At 37.8% G+C, this 17,404-nt stretch overlaps 2 protein-coding genes and 1 non-coding gene across 6 annotated transcripts in view; 2 read left to right on the top strand and 1 right to left on the bottom strand.

Moving 5' to 3' along the window:
• KIAA2012 (KIAA2012 ortholog) overlaps positions 1-3,977 on the top strand; it is a 126,276-nt gene extending 122,299 nt beyond the window's left edge. For 2 of the 4 annotated variants that reach the window (XM_061381711.1, XM_061381694.1), the window contains 3 exons: positions 18-190; positions 902-1,121; positions 3,021-3,977. In XM_061381711.1, coding sequence (XP_061237695.1) covers positions 18-190; positions 902-1,121; positions 3,021-3,159 — 532 coding nt within the window. In that variant the 3' untranslated portion in view covers positions 3,160-3,977. Of the gene's footprint in view, positions 1-17; positions 198-901; positions 1,122-3,020 lie in introns of those variants that run through there. The other 2 variants (XM_061381696.1, XM_061381701.1) reach the window with 2 other exon arrangements.
• A 1,324-nt stretch (positions 3,978-5,301) lies between these two features.
• The window catches only part of SUMO1 (small ubiquitin like modifier 1), a 28,481-nt gene continuing 16,378 nt past the window's right edge, over positions 5,302-17,404 (bottom strand). Inside the window, exons 3-5 of the mRNA XM_061381724.1 lie at positions 15,258-15,335; positions 11,860-11,931; positions 5,302-6,129 (exon numbers count right to left, since the gene is read on the bottom strand). Coding sequence (XP_061237708.1) covers positions 6,061-6,129; positions 11,860-11,931; positions 15,258-15,335 — 219 coding nt within the window. The 3' untranslated portion in view covers positions 5,302-6,060. The remainder of the gene's footprint in view (positions 6,130-11,859; positions 11,932-15,257; positions 15,336-17,404) is intronic.
• On the top strand, positions 8,186-8,270 carry LOC133236190 (small nucleolar RNA SNORD103/SNORD85). Its single transcript, XR_009732779.1, has one exon. It is a non-coding gene; the product is annotated as a small nucleolar RNA SNORD103/SNORD85 (small nucleolar RNA).

Genomic DNA, 17,404 nt, shown 5'->3' on the forward strand with positions numbered 1-17,404 from the left:
TTTATGGGTTTTCTCAGCTTGAGGAAACAGAGACTTGAGGAAGAACGACAGCGGCAGGAGGAGGAGGAGAGAAGGCAGTGGCTCCAGTTGCAAATGGCCCAGGAGAGAGCTCGGCAGCAACAGGAGGAGTTCCGGAGGAAATGTCAGGAGCTGCAGAGAAAGAAGCAGCAGGAGGAAGCTGAGAGGGCTGGTGAGAGGTGCTCCACTCTCTGCAACTCCCTCTATCTGGGACAGAAATATTTTTATCCCCCTGTGGGTGTTCATTTGATTCTCCCCAGAGTTATTCCTATCCTAGGTCTCAGTGTGAAGCACTCTAAATGGGTAAGCTGATTTTTTTTTCAAAGTGATTAGTAGGTGTGACTCTAGTGAGCTGAGATAGAAGTTCAAAATAAATAAGACTTGTTTGTAGCAATGACTCTTGTAGTCCCAGTCATCTCCTGGAGTGGCACCCAGCCCCTTGCATTGCCCTTCCAGCATTGCTCAGAAGCTGCCTAAATTGGAGACACAGCTCTCCTCCTTGCCTGCTTCCCTAGCAGATGGAAACAAACACCTGGATGGCTGCTGGGCAGCCTTTCAGGTGATGTATGGATTTTCTGTAGCCTCATATTTGAGGAATAGGAAAGTGCTTCAGCAGATGATGCCCCTGTAGAGTGGTCAGACCAGCTGAGTAAGCACCAAGGTTCTCCAGACCCTGTCCTGCACTGCACACAGTAGGTACTTGATAAAGGACTCTTAAGTTAGTAAATGAACACAGGGTAATACCCACAGAAGATCTGGCAACCAGCTGTCAGGTAAACCATGGAACATCTCATTGGGAGTCCCTGGGAATCAGACTTGAGAGTCAGATCAGAGAGTTGTTTTCTTGAATAATGCTGAGCTTACCTGTTCTTCTGTTCTGCAGAGGCAGAAAAGCAAAGGCTGAAGGAGTTGGAAATGCAGCTAGCAGAAGAGCAAAAGCACCTGATGGAAATGGCTGAAGAAGAACGGCTGGAGTACCAGCGGCGGAAACAGGAAGCAGAAGAGAAGACTCGGCAGGAAGCAGAGGACAGATGGCAGAAGGAAAAGGAAGCGGCAAGGTTGGCTCAGGAGGAAGCCATGAAACAAGCCCAGGATCAAGCCAGGTATTTGACATTTGAACAACAGTTGCAAGAGTGGGATTGTTCAAGGACTTGACTGCCTGCTTCTAGTACTAGCTTTGAGCTGCCTTAGGACACGTGAAGTTTTCCCACTTCCCATAGCATGGTTTGGAAGAACTGAAAAATAGAGATTCTCCTGCTGCAAAGGTGATAGAATTTTTTGATGGCTTAAAGAACTGACATTGAAGCTAGATGGGGTTTAGAGATCATCTAGCTCAGCCCTCTGCTTCACAGATGAGAAAAGCAAGTCTGAGAGAGAAGGACCCTGATCAGGGCTATCAGTGAACTAGGAGTAGCACCAAGACTAGACCAAAGACTCCACCCCCACCCCTGATTCTGAAACACTGCCTTTCTCAGTATGTATTTACTGGGTACCTGTTATGTGCCAAACATTGTTCTGGACACTGGGAACTCAGGATTAAGAAAGACAGACATCTCTTCTCCCATAGCATTTACATTCTAGGGATGGGGGTGGGGAGACAGACTCTAAACAAAGGTTTTTTAAGTTGGCAATAAATGTTATTCAAAAATTTTTTAAAAGAGATAGGATTGCGGGAGGTTTAGTTTAGACAGGTTGGCCAGGGCAAAACCTTAGCAGAGGCGATATATAAGGGTGGGACCTGAATGACGAGTTAGTCACATAAACATGTAGACGAAAAATATCCCAGGAGGTAAACAGCAAGTGCAAAAAAAAAGTTCAAAGAAAAGAATGAGGCTGGCATGGCGAAAGAATAAAAGAAAAGTTAGCATGGCTGGAATGAAGTGAACAAGGCACAAAGAATACTTGTAGATAAGGTCAAAGATAGATCTTTTTAGTAGAAATAGCTCAGAATCAGCCATCGGGGCCAGCAGCATTTCCCCCTTTATTATCTTACAATGATTATTACACCTTTCTGATAATAGAATCTCTTTAGTAATGTGCTTTCAATTGACTCCTTAAAAACCAGGTCCTCCATAGTGGCTATTATCATAAATTTCCCCTCCTTAGTGAAAGCAACAAAGTCATCCTTGTTTAGAACCATCACAACTGAAGCGTGAAGAAGTCCGGCAAAGAAAACCATGTGATTCCAATCTTAACTGTAAACAATTTATCCCTTGAAATTTATTTTCTACAACTTAAGCTGAATCTAAGCTAATAAATACCCTTCAGGGGACAAGAGAAAAAAAAAAAAGGAAGCCAGAATAACTCTATTTCAGGGTTTTCCACCTTACCTTGAGTTGTTCTCCTGGATGTTCCTCAGCTGTTATGGGAATTACAAAATAGATTAAGGGAAGTCTTGATTCAGTTTCAAAGTTGTATTCCACGTATCACAACAGTAGGACTGGGTTCATAAGTATTGAAACCAAAAGCAAAGCTGAGTTGCAATTTTCCACAAAGAAAACTGGCCAGAAATACAAGGGGAAGTTGAGCTATTGTGCAACGCTAATCCAAGTTGCTTTGAAGAAACATCTTCACCTCCACCAAGAATAATTAAAGGGGTATGTGAAGGGTGTGAAAGAGCCTCATTCTAGCAAGTGTTAGAACTTAATGCCAGCTGGCTTGATTTCATCTTCGCTTGTGTGACATTGGCCCAGGTATACTTTAACTTCTCTGGCCTGTTTCTTCATCCCTAAGACAAGAGAGTCCCTTCATGAATACAGATTTAAGAACTATTATACCCTTCCTTTTAACCTTTCTAGTAGGAAGATCATGATCCTTGAAACCTCATATGTAAAGTTACTGAATGAAGACAGTATGACCTTCCACTAAAATGCAAGTCAGTAACCGCAAATCTAATGATGATTCCTGAAATTCTTAGTGAAAATTATTCAACTAGCTTATAAAGACAATTTTCTAGGATGCTTTATCAAGTGTTGTGATCATGGGTGTGAATTGTTTCTTAGGCAAAAAGATGCTTTGAAGAAACATCTTCATTTCCACCAAGAACTCCATAAGGAAGCCAGTGGCCTACAGTGGACACACAACATTTCCAGACCATGGGTCTACTCTTACTTCCACTTCCTACAAATACCAAGACCTTAAGACTAGAAGAAAACTAAAAAGTTGGAAGATGGTGATGGAAAAAGAGAACCTTCCTTCTATAATGAAGTTCCATACTGAGCTCCATTAGTTCCATTTCATCTGGTTCACCTCACTGTACAGCTAACTTCACTCTAGGATCTCCATCCACACCACTGTCCAGTAAATAGCCACATGTAGCTATATAAACATAAAACATTCAGTTCTCCAGTCACACTAGTCACATTTCAAGTAATCAGTAACTGAATGTGGCTACTGGCTACAATATTGGACAAAAGATACAGAACATTTTCATCACAGAAAGTTACATTGGACAACATTGTATTCTTGAGCCCTGAAAATTAACCAGCCTTGAGGTTTTGCTCCTAACTATGCCTTGAAAAACCAGCCACTAGCATGATTTCCCCGTTTTAAAAATCACACTGACTCTATCAAGAGTCTTGATTAGATAATTTATCTTTAACATCTCTTTAATAACAGTAAGTAAAAAAAATAATAATAAATATCTACTACAGAATGATTAAGATACATAAGATACATAAAAAGATGTTACAGCAAGCAGTATCTGAAGCAAAATTTTCCCACAAATTTCCTTTGGCCCCACTCTATACTTCAGTCTGCATTTAAAAACTTAATACTTGCAGATGATTCCCTGGAAATCTCACACTAATGCTTATAAGGTGCTTTCTACAGGAGCTGCACTTCCACAAACCAGAAGTCAAGCTCTGTGTTTGTACTGCTGTGTTACTGGACTTGCTTAAATGTGATGCTTCAACTCCTTGCTTTATGTAACATAGAAATAAAATGCCCCAAACACTGGCTATCGTAGTGAATATGTCACAGTCTTTCTCAAACTTGTTGACCCTACTTGCACATTATTCAATTGATTCAATAATACTTAGATGAGAAAGGAGCATCTCAAATAACTCAACCAAGAGAAGAAAGAACACTCAAGGAAAACATCCTGGTGGGGGAAATTACCATTCCTGATTTTATTTTCTCTCTTCTTTTACAAATTTCAAAAGTTGCAGTCAAGCACCAGGTAGAGTGGCTACACTAAAATGTTATTCGAGGTGCCTTCCAAATCTTATCGATATTCTATTAAACTGTTGCTGTTAAAGGCCTATTTTATCAGCACTGCTAACCAGATAAGCACATTTTTCAGTTAACCATAGCAGAATGCACAGCATTTAGAAGAATCCAATAAACTAAAATCAAGTATCCCCCATAGCTAAGCTCCACTACCTAAATGCCAAGTCTTCAGACATGCAAACAAAGCTGATACCAAACTACATATATGCGCATTCTGGATAGCTCAAATAGCCTATCAGTTTTCTCAGGCCTGACAGAAATATGCAACTCAATGAGGACTTTCTGGAAATGGGCCTTATTTCTATGTATTATTTAACACAATGGTCTAAAAGTTCTAATTTACCTAGACTATATATGTACGATACAAATAATTTTTCAGGTATGGTCAAAGTAAGATTTATAAGACAAGCCAATTATTTTTCAACAGGAAATTTGAGAGGGTATTCAAACTATAATAGTTTGCATTAGAGATAGGTTTTATTTGCTCTTCTCAAGTAGCTAGATGACATTCTACTTGGAATAATACAAAATTGGATTACATATGTGCATATATATTCTGAATTCTGTGATTCATTAAGGAGTTAAAAGAAAAAGTTAAGCCCTCTAATTAAGGAACTAATTTAGTATTTTAATTTTACAGTTGAAAAGATGATATAAAGAAATAAAATATAAACAACCTTAACTACAGAGAACATTTTGAAAATTGTTAAGGGAAAAACTGAAATTATCAATATCAATTAAGAATTTCTGGCGTGCCCATTTATTCAACATATTGGGTAACTGTATCATATAAATGCACCATACAGGAATATCAAATTTTTTTAAAAAACAACAGTGAGTATTTAAGAAGGTATTGTGACCTTAATTAAATCCTTAATTCTGAAGGCACTTCAGTAACTTTCAGTGCTTCAAAGTCATGATCATCACCACATAATCCGTAAAAAAATCTGTACCATGTATGAACAATAATTTCCAGTATGATGCAAAAAAACCTTATGTTTTAAGCATTTTCTTTTTTTCTTTCTGTACAATTAAAAATAAAATAAACATGGGTACAGTTTTTACAAATATTTTGTTTATTTTAATGAAGCTGGTACAGACACTGTCCATTTAAAACCCATATCCCAGGCCAAAAAGTACAAATAAAGTCAAAAAGAGCAGTGTTCTGTTGTATACACTTCTGCATGAATAACTTTAACTGCTAATGAAAATTAGATCTTTTCTGGGATCTTCTGACAAGATTTTTCTTTCATCTTAAAATGCTTTCTCTTCAGTGAAGCCATCTTTGGAGTTAGTCATTATTCTCTGTCATTTTGACTCCAAATGGATATTCCTCTTCTTTTGGTCCAGACCCTCAGATTTTAAAAGTAGCTTCAAGTTAAGGAAAGGTCATTTTTCCACAGTTCTGTTTTCCGAAAAACTTCCATCTCCCACTGAAAGTCATAGTCCAGGAGTGAAGCAATCACATGCTAGAACGTCAGGGCCAACTGGAAAGTCATTAGGAACACTTGCATTAGTTGATCTTATTTATCACAAGCCTGCAAATGCACAGTCCTGGAAAAGGCGGGCTCTCTATGCACACATGTAATTTTTAAAAAGGAGAGAGTGATATGAAGGGGGCTGAGGTTTGATCACCAAAAATCAGCACAATGAAAAGAAACAATAATGAATGGGCACTAGAATTCAAATTACCAGATGTTTTAAAGAGATGGGGTGCCAGTTTCAATTATGTTTTGAACACCACATTACAAAAGAACTATTTTTAAAAATAAAAAAGGATTAAGGGGAAAGAAAAAAAAATAAAAAGAATATCTAAACCGTTGAATGACCCCCTGTTTGTTCCTGATAAACTTCAATCACATCTTCTTCCTCCATTCCCAGCTGTAAGAGGAAAGAAAAGTGTTAGTAGTAGAATACAAAGTACTATTTTTTTAACTGGCTGCAACTATGTGGCAACTGTGCAAAAAAGATACAAAAATAATCCATAGTTATCCTGTTCTGAAACTAACAATCTTGTTTCCTTTAATCCAAAGAACAGAGAGGTATATTCTTTTCTTCTGATACTATGTCAATATGAAATCATTCATGTTACTTTGCTGAGCCAACTTTACTTCCCAGTTTATTCACCATGTAAAATTTAAGTGTTTCTGAAAAGTACCTTAAAGGAGTTTTAAATCTAATGAAACATGTATAGAATAGTTTAAGTAATAGTTTGATGCCATGTTTTCTAAAAATCATTTTACTTCCAGATGTAATTATTCGACAGAATCTCTTTCTTCTCTTTCAAAAAACCTGACTTCACTTGAAATATATGTGGGTTTTGGCTAGAAAAATACTGTCTAAGGGTTCATTTCTAAGTAGTTTGCTTTGTTATATAGAATTCCTTCTAGAATTTAACTATTATTTTCTTTGATAGTGACCACTCTCAGTGAAGAGTTATTATACATCTACTTTTGACACTTCAATTCTATAGGCTTGATTTTTCAGGCCAGTTCTCAATTCTTCCAGAAAAGGGGGGGGGGGGGGAAGACCCTTTACGATGCCTTTTACAGAACATTAAGCAAAATATATGCAATTTTCTTTTATATGTGTGAAGTGTCTGGAATGTTTTTCTTAAAGACATTATTAATAATGGTTGCCTCTGAGAAATGGGAATGCAGAGATATCTAGAGTGTATTTTCCATTTTATATACTTTGGTAGTTTGGTTTTTTAATACTTTCAACTACAAGCATTCTTTATTTAAAAAATTGTACAGAAGGAGGCTGGTGTTGCATAGAAACCCATAGACGCCTCAATGAGGCTTGTAAAGAACTGCAAATCTGTTGATTCTGGTGTGCAGCCAGGGTTAAAGAACACTGAAATAGGCAGACTGAAAACAAAAATCAGCATTGTTTCCAGTGAACTACAGTGAATCACAAAAGCAAATGAAAACAGTTCAAAGGAAAGTTCAAGTAATCTCTAATGAGACAAGTTCTATATTTTATACAGGACAATTTTGTGCAGAATTACAAAATGTGAAAATTAAAATATGCTAAGAAATCTAAAAATAAGTGGATTTAGAATTTTTTAAAGTGATTAATTGGTTCTGGTGTCACGGATATCTTGACTGTGATAAAACATGAATGTTAAAATAATTATTAATTAAAGATGCTATTAAAATTTAATTTTAATTGCACACTTAGCCTGGTAAACACTGCAAGGACTAGAATTCCAAACAGTACAAGGAACCCTTGAATGGGGAAGGTAGCATATGTCCTTAAACTATGGTGAATATGAAGCCATCAGCTTTAAGAAGTACACTGTCGGATAAGAGTAAATAAGCAACAGTACAAAGAGGTCACTCCCTAAATACCTACTCTTTCCCACTGCCCCATTATTCTTCTAAAAAGATAAATCTTTTAATGATAGTAAGGGAGGTGTCACTAAAATGTATCAAATAACCTTCTGTGTTGGTAAGATTATGCCAAGCTTTTGTTGTTCAGTCACTAAGTCTGACTGTGCAACCCTATGGACTGCAACATGCCAGGCCTCCCTATCCCTGTGCCTTAACCAAGTTAAGACAGGGAAAATATAAAATGAGTTTGGAATATCTTGTGCCAGACAGTAAGGAAGTACTCAAGAAAGTAGATGGATACTAAACCTACAGGGGAAAGTTTGATGAGAAAAAGGATAGTCACATAGTTTCAAAGTATGTGCCCACATATTACTCAATTACAACAGGAAAAATGGTTTAACCACACAGGAAAAAAAAACGATAACTGTTAAACCCAGTGTGATATACTCCAGATATTACAGCCTGAGAAAGACACATCACCATTTACACAGTAATCCAGACAAACACACATGATCCAAATCTAGTCATGAGTTAACAGAACAGCCCAAATTGAGAGTCTTTCTGGAAAAATAACTGGTTTGTACTCTTCAAAAATGTAAATGTCTGGCAGTGATGAGCCACTTGCCCTCTCTGAGAACAGAGTTCGGTAATGACAATCTTTACTCTGGACTCAAGTTCTGAGCCAGACGAGGCACCCACCACCTCCAGTTCAAAACAAAACACCATGCTGGTGTTGACGATGGCAACTGAAGGCTGGGGAGTCGAGTCCTTAAGCTGTGAGACTCAGATGGGCCTGTCAAGATGCTGGTGAGGGTAGAGGGAATGTTGAAGATGCACGGCAGGTTGGGAGTTCATTCCGTTCAGTGCCCAGCACAGGAGGCACAGGGGTAAGAAGAGGATGTTGTGTGTAAGTGATTAGAAGCAGGGGTGAGGCTACTAGTTTGTTTTCTCCTAATGTTCAGATCGTTATCAGTTTTAATTTTCCCTGGGGTGTTCCAGGATGAAAATGTGATGACTGAATCTTTCCTTGTTAATTTTCTTGTTTCTTTCAAACATGGAACTTTTTCCCCTCTCTTGACCATAATGCCCACTTACTGAAATCAAGCAGGAAATTTTTATTTCCTAGGTATTTTCCATATCTTTGCCCTCTCCCACCAATATGATACATTGTTGATTTTTTAGATATACATTTTACTGTATTTTTTTGTTTGTTTTCTGATCCAGTGGCTACACTGTAGTAGTTTTTGTCTCCCTTCTCTTCCCTGTGCCCCACCCCACCATTGTTCTTTCTACCCTATATATTCCTGAGTATCTTTTCCTGATCTGGTTTCTCTGGGATTCCTGTTCTGGGTCTAAACTACCTTTTCCAGTACAAATAACTTAGTGTTTTCCAAATGTAAGTGTATTTTAGGTGAAATAAATTGATCTCCAGTGGGGGGAGGGGGGGATGTAAATGTCATGAAGACAAAGACAGTCTGAAGTTCCAAGTTAAAGATAATTAAAGTGAAAATGAAAGTCGCTCAGTCATGTCTGACTCTTTGCGACCCCATGGACAATAGCCCACCAGGCTCCTTCCTGTCCATGGGATTCTCCAGGCAAGAATACTGGAGTAAGTTGCCATTCCCTTCTCCAGAGGATCTTCCCAACCCAGAGATGGAACCCAGGTCTCCCTCACTGCAGGAGGATTCTTTACCAGCTGAGTCACCATGTGTTCACACTGAACTGGATCCTACGATGAGGGAGAAAACTTACCATAAAAGGGAAAATTGGGACACATGACGAAACAGTATTCTAACAGTATTCAGTGTCCTGACTCTTAACAACAGTACTGGAGTTATGTCAAAGAGAATACTTGTTCTTAAGAAATACACACTAAAATATTTAGTAAATGGCCATGGTGTATGCAGCCTACTCCCAAATGGTTCAGAAGATACACATACACACACATATGGTGGGGGGCGGGGGAGGCGAATAATAAAGTACATAAAGTACAGGTAGGAAAATGTTAAAAACTGGTAAATCTAGGTAGAAGAGAGTTCAATTTTTTGCACTTATTCTTGCCACTTTTCTGTAATTTGAAAATCATCACAAAATAAAAACTTTTTAATTTAAAAAGATGAAGGGATGTCAAAAGAAGAGATGTGCCAACTTGAAGGGGTTCCCACAGGCTAATATCTAAAGAACATCACTCATACAAAGTATCTCCCCACAAATTACTTATTAATTACAAAATAACTTGGATAAATTGATACAATGCTACAGTGGATAAAATGATACAATGGATAAAATATCTGGCAGTTACCATCTTAACTAAGTGATCAAAATTAGTATTACCCATAGTAAGACATGGACATCATATAATTCCTAACATCATGCACTTGGAATTTCACAGCTTCATTCAGTGTTGCTCCTACCAAATGTTCAAACCTGAATCTAATCATAAGGAAACAACAGACAAACCCCAACTGAAGGACATTCTTTTTTTTTTTTAATTCATTTATTTTAATTGGAGGCTAATTACTTTACATGAAGGACAATCTAAAATACAGTTGGCCTGAATTCTTTTTAAAAACATCAGTGTAATGAATCAGTCAGTCCTAAAGAAATCAACCCTGAATATTCATTGGAAAGACTCATGTTGAAGCTGAAGCTCCAACACTTTGGCCACCTGATGCAAAGAGCTGTTCACTGGAAAAGACCCTGATTCCGGGAAAGACTGAAGGCAGGAGAAGGGGACCTCATAGTTGGATGGCATCATCAACCCAATGGACATGAGTTTGAACAAACACCGGGAGATGGTGAAAGACCGGGAAGACTGGTGTGCTGCAGGACTGTTGTGTGCGTGGGGAAACAAAGAGTTGGACACAACTTAGCGACTGAACAACAACAGTATAATGAAAAACGAAGACTGAGTAACTGTTTCATATGAAAAGGAAGCTAAGAGGCATGATAACCAGGCAGAATGCATATCCTGGATGAGATCCCAGGTTAAGTTAAAAAAAAAAAAAAAAGGCAGGTGAGCTATAAAGGACCTTACTGAGACAAATTGCAAAATCAGATTATTTTGACTGTATATTCAATTACAGTATTGTATCAAGGTTAAATCACCTAAATTAGATAATTTAACTGTGACTCTTAGGAGAACAATAACACTCAAATACTGAGGGGTAAAGAGCCATATCACCTGCAAATTAATATCAAATGGTCCTCCAGTAGTGATAATCTGTACATACACAGAGAATGATAAATCAAACACAGCACAACGTTAATAAATGAAGAATCTACGAAAAAGGTTATACAGGAGAATATTATACTAGTCTCATCATTCAGTAAGTTTGAAATGTTTTCAAATAAAAAAGCTAATAATAGCCATACATCATTCCCACTATCAGAAATATCAGAAATGTTATTTTGTATTTGGAGGAGGGGAATCTGTATAATTGTAAATACACACACACTCTTTTTCTCACATTTTATTACTTTCAGATATCTCGGGGTAGGAGTGAGAATGAGCGTAGAGAAGGTGGAATATATAAACAGAGAAATAAAACAATATATTCAATAAAACAAATGAAGGCATAGAAGCATTAAAAAACATAACCCAAAATGACAGAGCCAAAAATATATACTAAGCTTCTGCATTTGGAGAAGGTGATGGGACCCCACTCCAGTACTCTTGCCTGGAAAATCCCATGGACGGAGGAACCTAGTAGGCTGCAGTCCACGGGGTCGCTAAGAGTTGGACACGACTGAGCGACTTCACTTTCACTTTTCACTTTCATGCACTGGAGAAGGAAATGGCCACCCACTCCATGTTCTGGCCTGGAGAATCCCAGGGACGGGGAGCCTGGTGGGCTGCTGTCTATGGGGTCGCACAGAGTCGGACACGACTGAAGTGACTTAGCAGCAAGCTTCTATATTAAGTTCTCAAAATGGGCCAAAAGTCAAAATCGAACTCTAAAGGTCACTATCACCATGAAAATGAACCCGAAATCTGCCAAATTTGAGAACCATCTGTCCATCGTTAAAAAGGCATAGTATGTGCCTTATAACAATTTAAGTACTCAATCCCTACTTTTCACCTCTTTTTACTGGCACATTTGAAGGCACTAAAAGGGAAATTCAACCCAAAAGGTTGTTTTTCTCTCTGACAAATAATATATCACTTAACTCAGAGAATATTCAAGAAAAGGGCAGTTTAATGGTACCAGCGAACCACATCATTCAATGCAAAATTCAAAATATGTCTTGAATTCAGAGAAGAAATTATACTCACTTCTTTTGGAGTGTGATTATCAGCAATTCTCTGACCTTCAAAGAGAAACCTGAGTGAATTCATGGGAACTCCCTAAAAAGACAGAAAATGTACAAATATAAACCTTCTAAGAGATAACAGAAACTTTGATGCACAAAAAGCAAATATGAAAGCTCCAACAGAATGTGTAGAACATAAAACTAGACAGCTAATTCTATCATCATTACCATTAACTGAGTAAAAACTATTTGCTAGATACTCCTGATACCAAATATTTTATATACAGAATCATAAATTTTTCATCACAACGGCCCTAAAAGATGAGTATTGTCACCTTATCTTCATTTACAGCTAGAAAATCTAAGGTATAGAGAGGACACACAAGCTGGTCAACCTTTGAAGGCCAAATCTGTTCCCAACCCTGTGTATTCTTAGCCACTATTCTACATAGTTTCTTCTCAAATCTATAAGCTAACATAAAAATAAAATCAGATATTGGATGAACACCAGCTACCAACTGTACAAGCAAAATTGGTTTTAAACAGACTAAATCATAGAAATTTGGCAAAGCACAGTAGCAAGCCAGATAAACTACAGTAAACCTGTGATGGCATTTATAGCACTATAAGTATCACAAAAGGTATTAAAATATATTTTTCTAATCACTTATTCCACAAAAATGGCTAAAAGAGAGTAGACGGCTCATTTAAAGAGAAGTAACTTCACTAACAAGTATAAATCAATAATCATTTATTTAGTCCACAAGTATCAGAAAGTTCTGCTCAATAACTAATGTGTTAAGATTTCCGCCATGTTTAGAGAAATGTCTATTTAGTTCTTTGGCCCATTTTTTGATTGGGTCGTTTATTTTTCTGGAGTTGAGCTGTAGGAGTTGCTTGTATATTTTTGAGATTAGTTGTTTGTCGGTTGCTTCATTTGCTATTATTTTCTCCCATTCTGAAGGCTGTCTTTTCACCTTGCTAATAGTTTCCTTTGATTCTCCAAAGAAGACATACAGATGGCTAACAAACACATGAAAAGATGCTCAACATCACTCATTATCAGAGAAATGCAAATCAAAACCACTATGAGGTACCCTTTCACACCAGTCAGAATGGCTGCGATCCAAAAGTCTACAAATAATAAATGCTGGAGAGGGTGTGGAGAAAAGGGAACCCTCTTACACTGTTGGTGGGAATGCAAACTAGTACAGCCACTATGGAGAACAGTGAGGAGATTCCTTAAAAAACGAAATAGAACTGCCTTATGATCCAGCAATCCCACTGCTGGGCATACACACTGAGGAAACCAGAAGGGAAAGAGACACATGTACCCCAATGTTCATCGCAGCACTGTTTATAATAGCCAAGACATGGAAGCAACCTAGATGTCCATCAGCAGATGAATGGATAAGAAAGCTGTGGTACATATACACAATGGAGTATTACTCAGCCATTAAAAAGAATACATTTGAATCAGTTCTAATGAGGTGGATGAAACTGGAGCCTATTATACAGAGTGAAGTAAGCCAGAAGGAAAAACATAAATACAGTATACTAACGCATATATATGGAATTTAGAAAGATGGTAACAATAACCCGGTGTACGAGACAGCAAAAGAGACACTGATGTATAGAACAGTGTTTTGGACTCTGTGGGAGAGGGAGAGGGTGGGAAGATTTGGGAGAATGGCAATGAAACATGTAAAATATCATGTAGGAAACGAGTTGCCAGTCCAGGTTCAATGCACGATGCTGGATGCTTGGGGCTGGTGCACTGGGACGGCCCAGAGGGATGGTATGGGGAGGGAGGAGGGAGGAGGGTTCAGGATGGGGAACACATGTATACCTGTGGCGGATTCATTTTGATATTTGGCAAAACTAATACAATTATGTAAAGTTTAAAAATAAAATAAAATTAGAAAAAAAAAAATTTCCGCCATGTTTAAATACTATCCCAAAAACATCATAAAAAACTCAAACAATCTTCCTAATATGTACTACACTTATATATACAAGACTGTGCAAACTTACCCTGGAGGTGGTTTTAAACTTTTTCTTAGTTCCCTGACCAAGGATTGACCAGGGCCCCAGCAGTCAAACTGCAAAGTCCTAAGCACTGAACCACCAGAAAATTCTCTATTTTTAAATTATTTCCAGGGTTATATTAACTACTAAACATAACTGACAAGGACAAAATATTCTTTGATTTTAAATATAAGATCTTTCAAAAAGTAAGTATCTTATACTGTAGTCATAAAAGTTTCTACAGAAGCAAGTCTACAATATCAAAATGGAAAGATGATTCAATCTCTCTTATTGGGTAAGAATTCCATACTTCAGATAAATTAAGTGTCCCACTGCATGAATATCAGCAAATATAAGAAAAAATTTTATCAAGCCTTTGTGAACTGAGTATAGATAGAAACTTTTTCTAAAGACTATAAACTCTGAAGCATAAAAAATTATTCCAACTTGATGTTATATTATCTCCCCTGGCACCTTAGGGCTTCCCTGGTAAGCTCAGCTGGTAAAGAATTCACCTGCAATGCAGGAGACCTGGGTTTGATCCCTGGGTTGGGAAGATCCCCTGGAGGAAGGCATGGCAACCCACTCCAGTATTCTTGCCTGGAGAATTCCGTGGACAGAGGAGCCTGGTGGGCTACAGTCCATGGGTCACAAAGAGTCAGACACGACTAAGCACAGCACAGCAATTTCAATTCTGAATCAGTTTAATTTTCACTTTTGCACTGTTTCTCCTCAATAATCAACTCCATTGTCTACAGATGAGGTAAAAGACTACATATTTTCTTTGGAGTTATTGTGAAGAGTAAATGAGAATGTATCTAAGTACCTATTAGCACAGTGCAGCTAATACACGTTCATTTCCAGTTTTAGTTCCCATCAATATTATTACAAATGTGAGCTAGTTGAGCCCCAATTAATAAGACTTCACTGAGCTTAACAATTAACATCAAAAACAGAAACAGGGAATTCCCTGGCAGTTCAGTGGTGAGGACTGAACTTTTACTGCCAAGGGCATAGGTTCAATCCTTGGTCCGGGCATTAGGATCCCACAGGCCACGCAGTACAGCAAAAAAAAAAAAAAAAAGTTTATTGGCTCACTTATCCTAACACTGGAGTGGGTAACCAGTCCCTCCTCCAGGGGATTTTCCTGACCCTGCAGGGATAGAATCTAGGTCTCCTGTCTTGCAGGCAGATTCTCTACTGTCTGAGCCACCAGGGAAGCCCACTGTTTTCCTTATCCCAACACCTAAATGATCTCTTTTTCTTCTTGCAAAGTCCTAAATACTAGACCACCAAAGAATTCCCAAAAGATTACTTTTCTTTTGACAAGCTTTCTTAAAAGAAAAGTTAATGATATATAAAGCACTGAATTTAATACTACAACATACAGACCTGTCTTTGACAGTATGATTCTTTGAGTTTCTTGAGATGTGTTGTCATTTTCACTTTGAAGTGAATCTCACTGCTATCCTAAGGAGATAAAGAGGAAAAGGATTATCACTCTTCGTGTAACTTACTTGCTTTGCCTGAAACAAATTATTTAATTATACATATACTACATACAAACACATACAACTTGTCACCTATATTTTCCCTCCAAAATATTTTTTAGCATTCCTAACAGGTTTTATTAAAATAATCATCCTCAAACTTGCTTTATACCCATTTCAAAGCAAGTTTCAGTTCAGTTCAGTTGTTCAGTTGCGTCCAACTCTTTGCGACCCCATGAATTGCAACACGCCAGGCCTCCCTTTCCATCACCAACTCCCAGAGTCCACCCTAACCCACGTCCATTGATTTGGTGATGCCATCCAACCATCTCATTTTCTTCCGTCCCCTTCTCCTCCTGCCCTCAATCTTTCCCAGCATCAGGGTGTTCTCAAATGAGTCAGCTCTTTGCATCACGTGGCCAAAGTATTGGAGTTTCAGCTTTAGCATCAGTCCTTCCAATGAACACCCAGGACTGATCTCCTTTAGGATGGACTGGTTGGATCTCCCTGCAGTCCAAGGGACTCTCAAGAGTCTTCTCCAATACCACAGTTCAAAAGCATCAATTTTTCGGTGTTCAGCTTTCTTTATAGTCCAACTCTCACATCCATACATGACTACTGGAAAAACCATAGACTTGACTAGACGGACCTTTGTTGACAGAGTAATGTCTCTGCTTTTTAATATGCAGTCTAGGCTGGTCATAACTTTCCTTCCAAGGAGTAAGCATCAAAACATAATCTATTTTAGGTATTAAAATTAGCAGTATAAGTAAAAGTATGTATGTCAAAAATGCATTCCTTCAGAATTGCATACCTATGCTACTTTCACAATAAAAATCTAAAGTATCACAAATTCCCAAAGGCAACTCAGAATAAAAAGTGAAGTGACACTGAAGTGTCATTAAAGATGGTCAAAGCTGTAAGAGAGACATATACCGTAAAAGAGCAGACTGAGCAATTCTTCCTGAAATAAAAAGTCACCATACAGAGTCTGGTTTCTCTTGCATGAGTAAAATGAAAAACCTGAGTCACTCAAATTGAAATATGGGATCACAGATAATTTTCTTCTACTGAGACTGTCAAGTAAACTATCAGGCAACCATCAGAAAAAAATATTGGCACTTGCACACTGTAAAAATTTCAAAGCCAATTCTAATGATTACATAACACATTCACAGATACATATTAGTGGAAGTTGCATGTTTTGTTTATAATTATTAATTAAAAAAAAGGAATTCCCTGGCAGTCAGTCCAATGGTTAGGACTTGGTGCTTTCACTGCCAGGACTGGGAATGATCCTGGTTGGGGAACTAAGATCCTGCATGCTGTGTGGTATTTTTCTTTAAAAATAATAAATAAATTCTCATCCTGTGGATAATTTCAGGAACAGACAAAACTTCTAGAGCAATACCTCACTCCATCAACTAAAATCATTTCCAGATTAATTAAAGAGCTTGCTGCTGCTACTGCTGCTGCTAAGTCGCTTCAGTCGTGTCCGAGACTCTGTGTGACCCCATAGACGGCAGCCCACCAGGCTTCCCCGTCCCTGGGATTCTCCAAGCAAGAACACTGGAGTGGGTTGCCATTTCCTTCTCCAATGCATGAAAGTGAAAAGTAAAAGTGAAGTTGCTCAGTCGTGTCCAACTCTTAGCGACCCCATGGACTGCAGCCTACCAGGCTTCTCCATCCATGGGATTTTCCAGGCAAGAGTACTGGAGTGGGGTGCCATTGCCTTCTCCGATTAATTAATGTTTAGTTAATGTTTAAATTAATTAAAACATTAAAAAAAATTTAGTTATCTTCTCCTCTTCTTTGGGAAAGACTTTTTTCCTAATCTTGACATTAGTAAATCCTTACTTTAAAGCAAGATTTTAACTCAGAAACCATTAAAAAAAAAAAAAAGGAGACTGATAAATCCAACTTAATAAAAACATAAACCACCTATAAGTAAGTTACGAGACTCTGAAGAAAATATTTACGTTAACATATATAGCAGACAAGAAAAAATAAGTAAATATAAAGAATTCTTACAAATTAGTAATTGTTAAA

This window comes from Bos javanicus, chromosome 2, assembly GCF_032452875.1.
Source record: "Bos javanicus breed banteng chromosome 2, ARS-OSU_banteng_1.0, whole genome shotgun sequence".
NCBI lineage: Eukaryota > Metazoa > Chordata > Mammalia > Artiodactyla > Bovidae > Bos > Bos javanicus.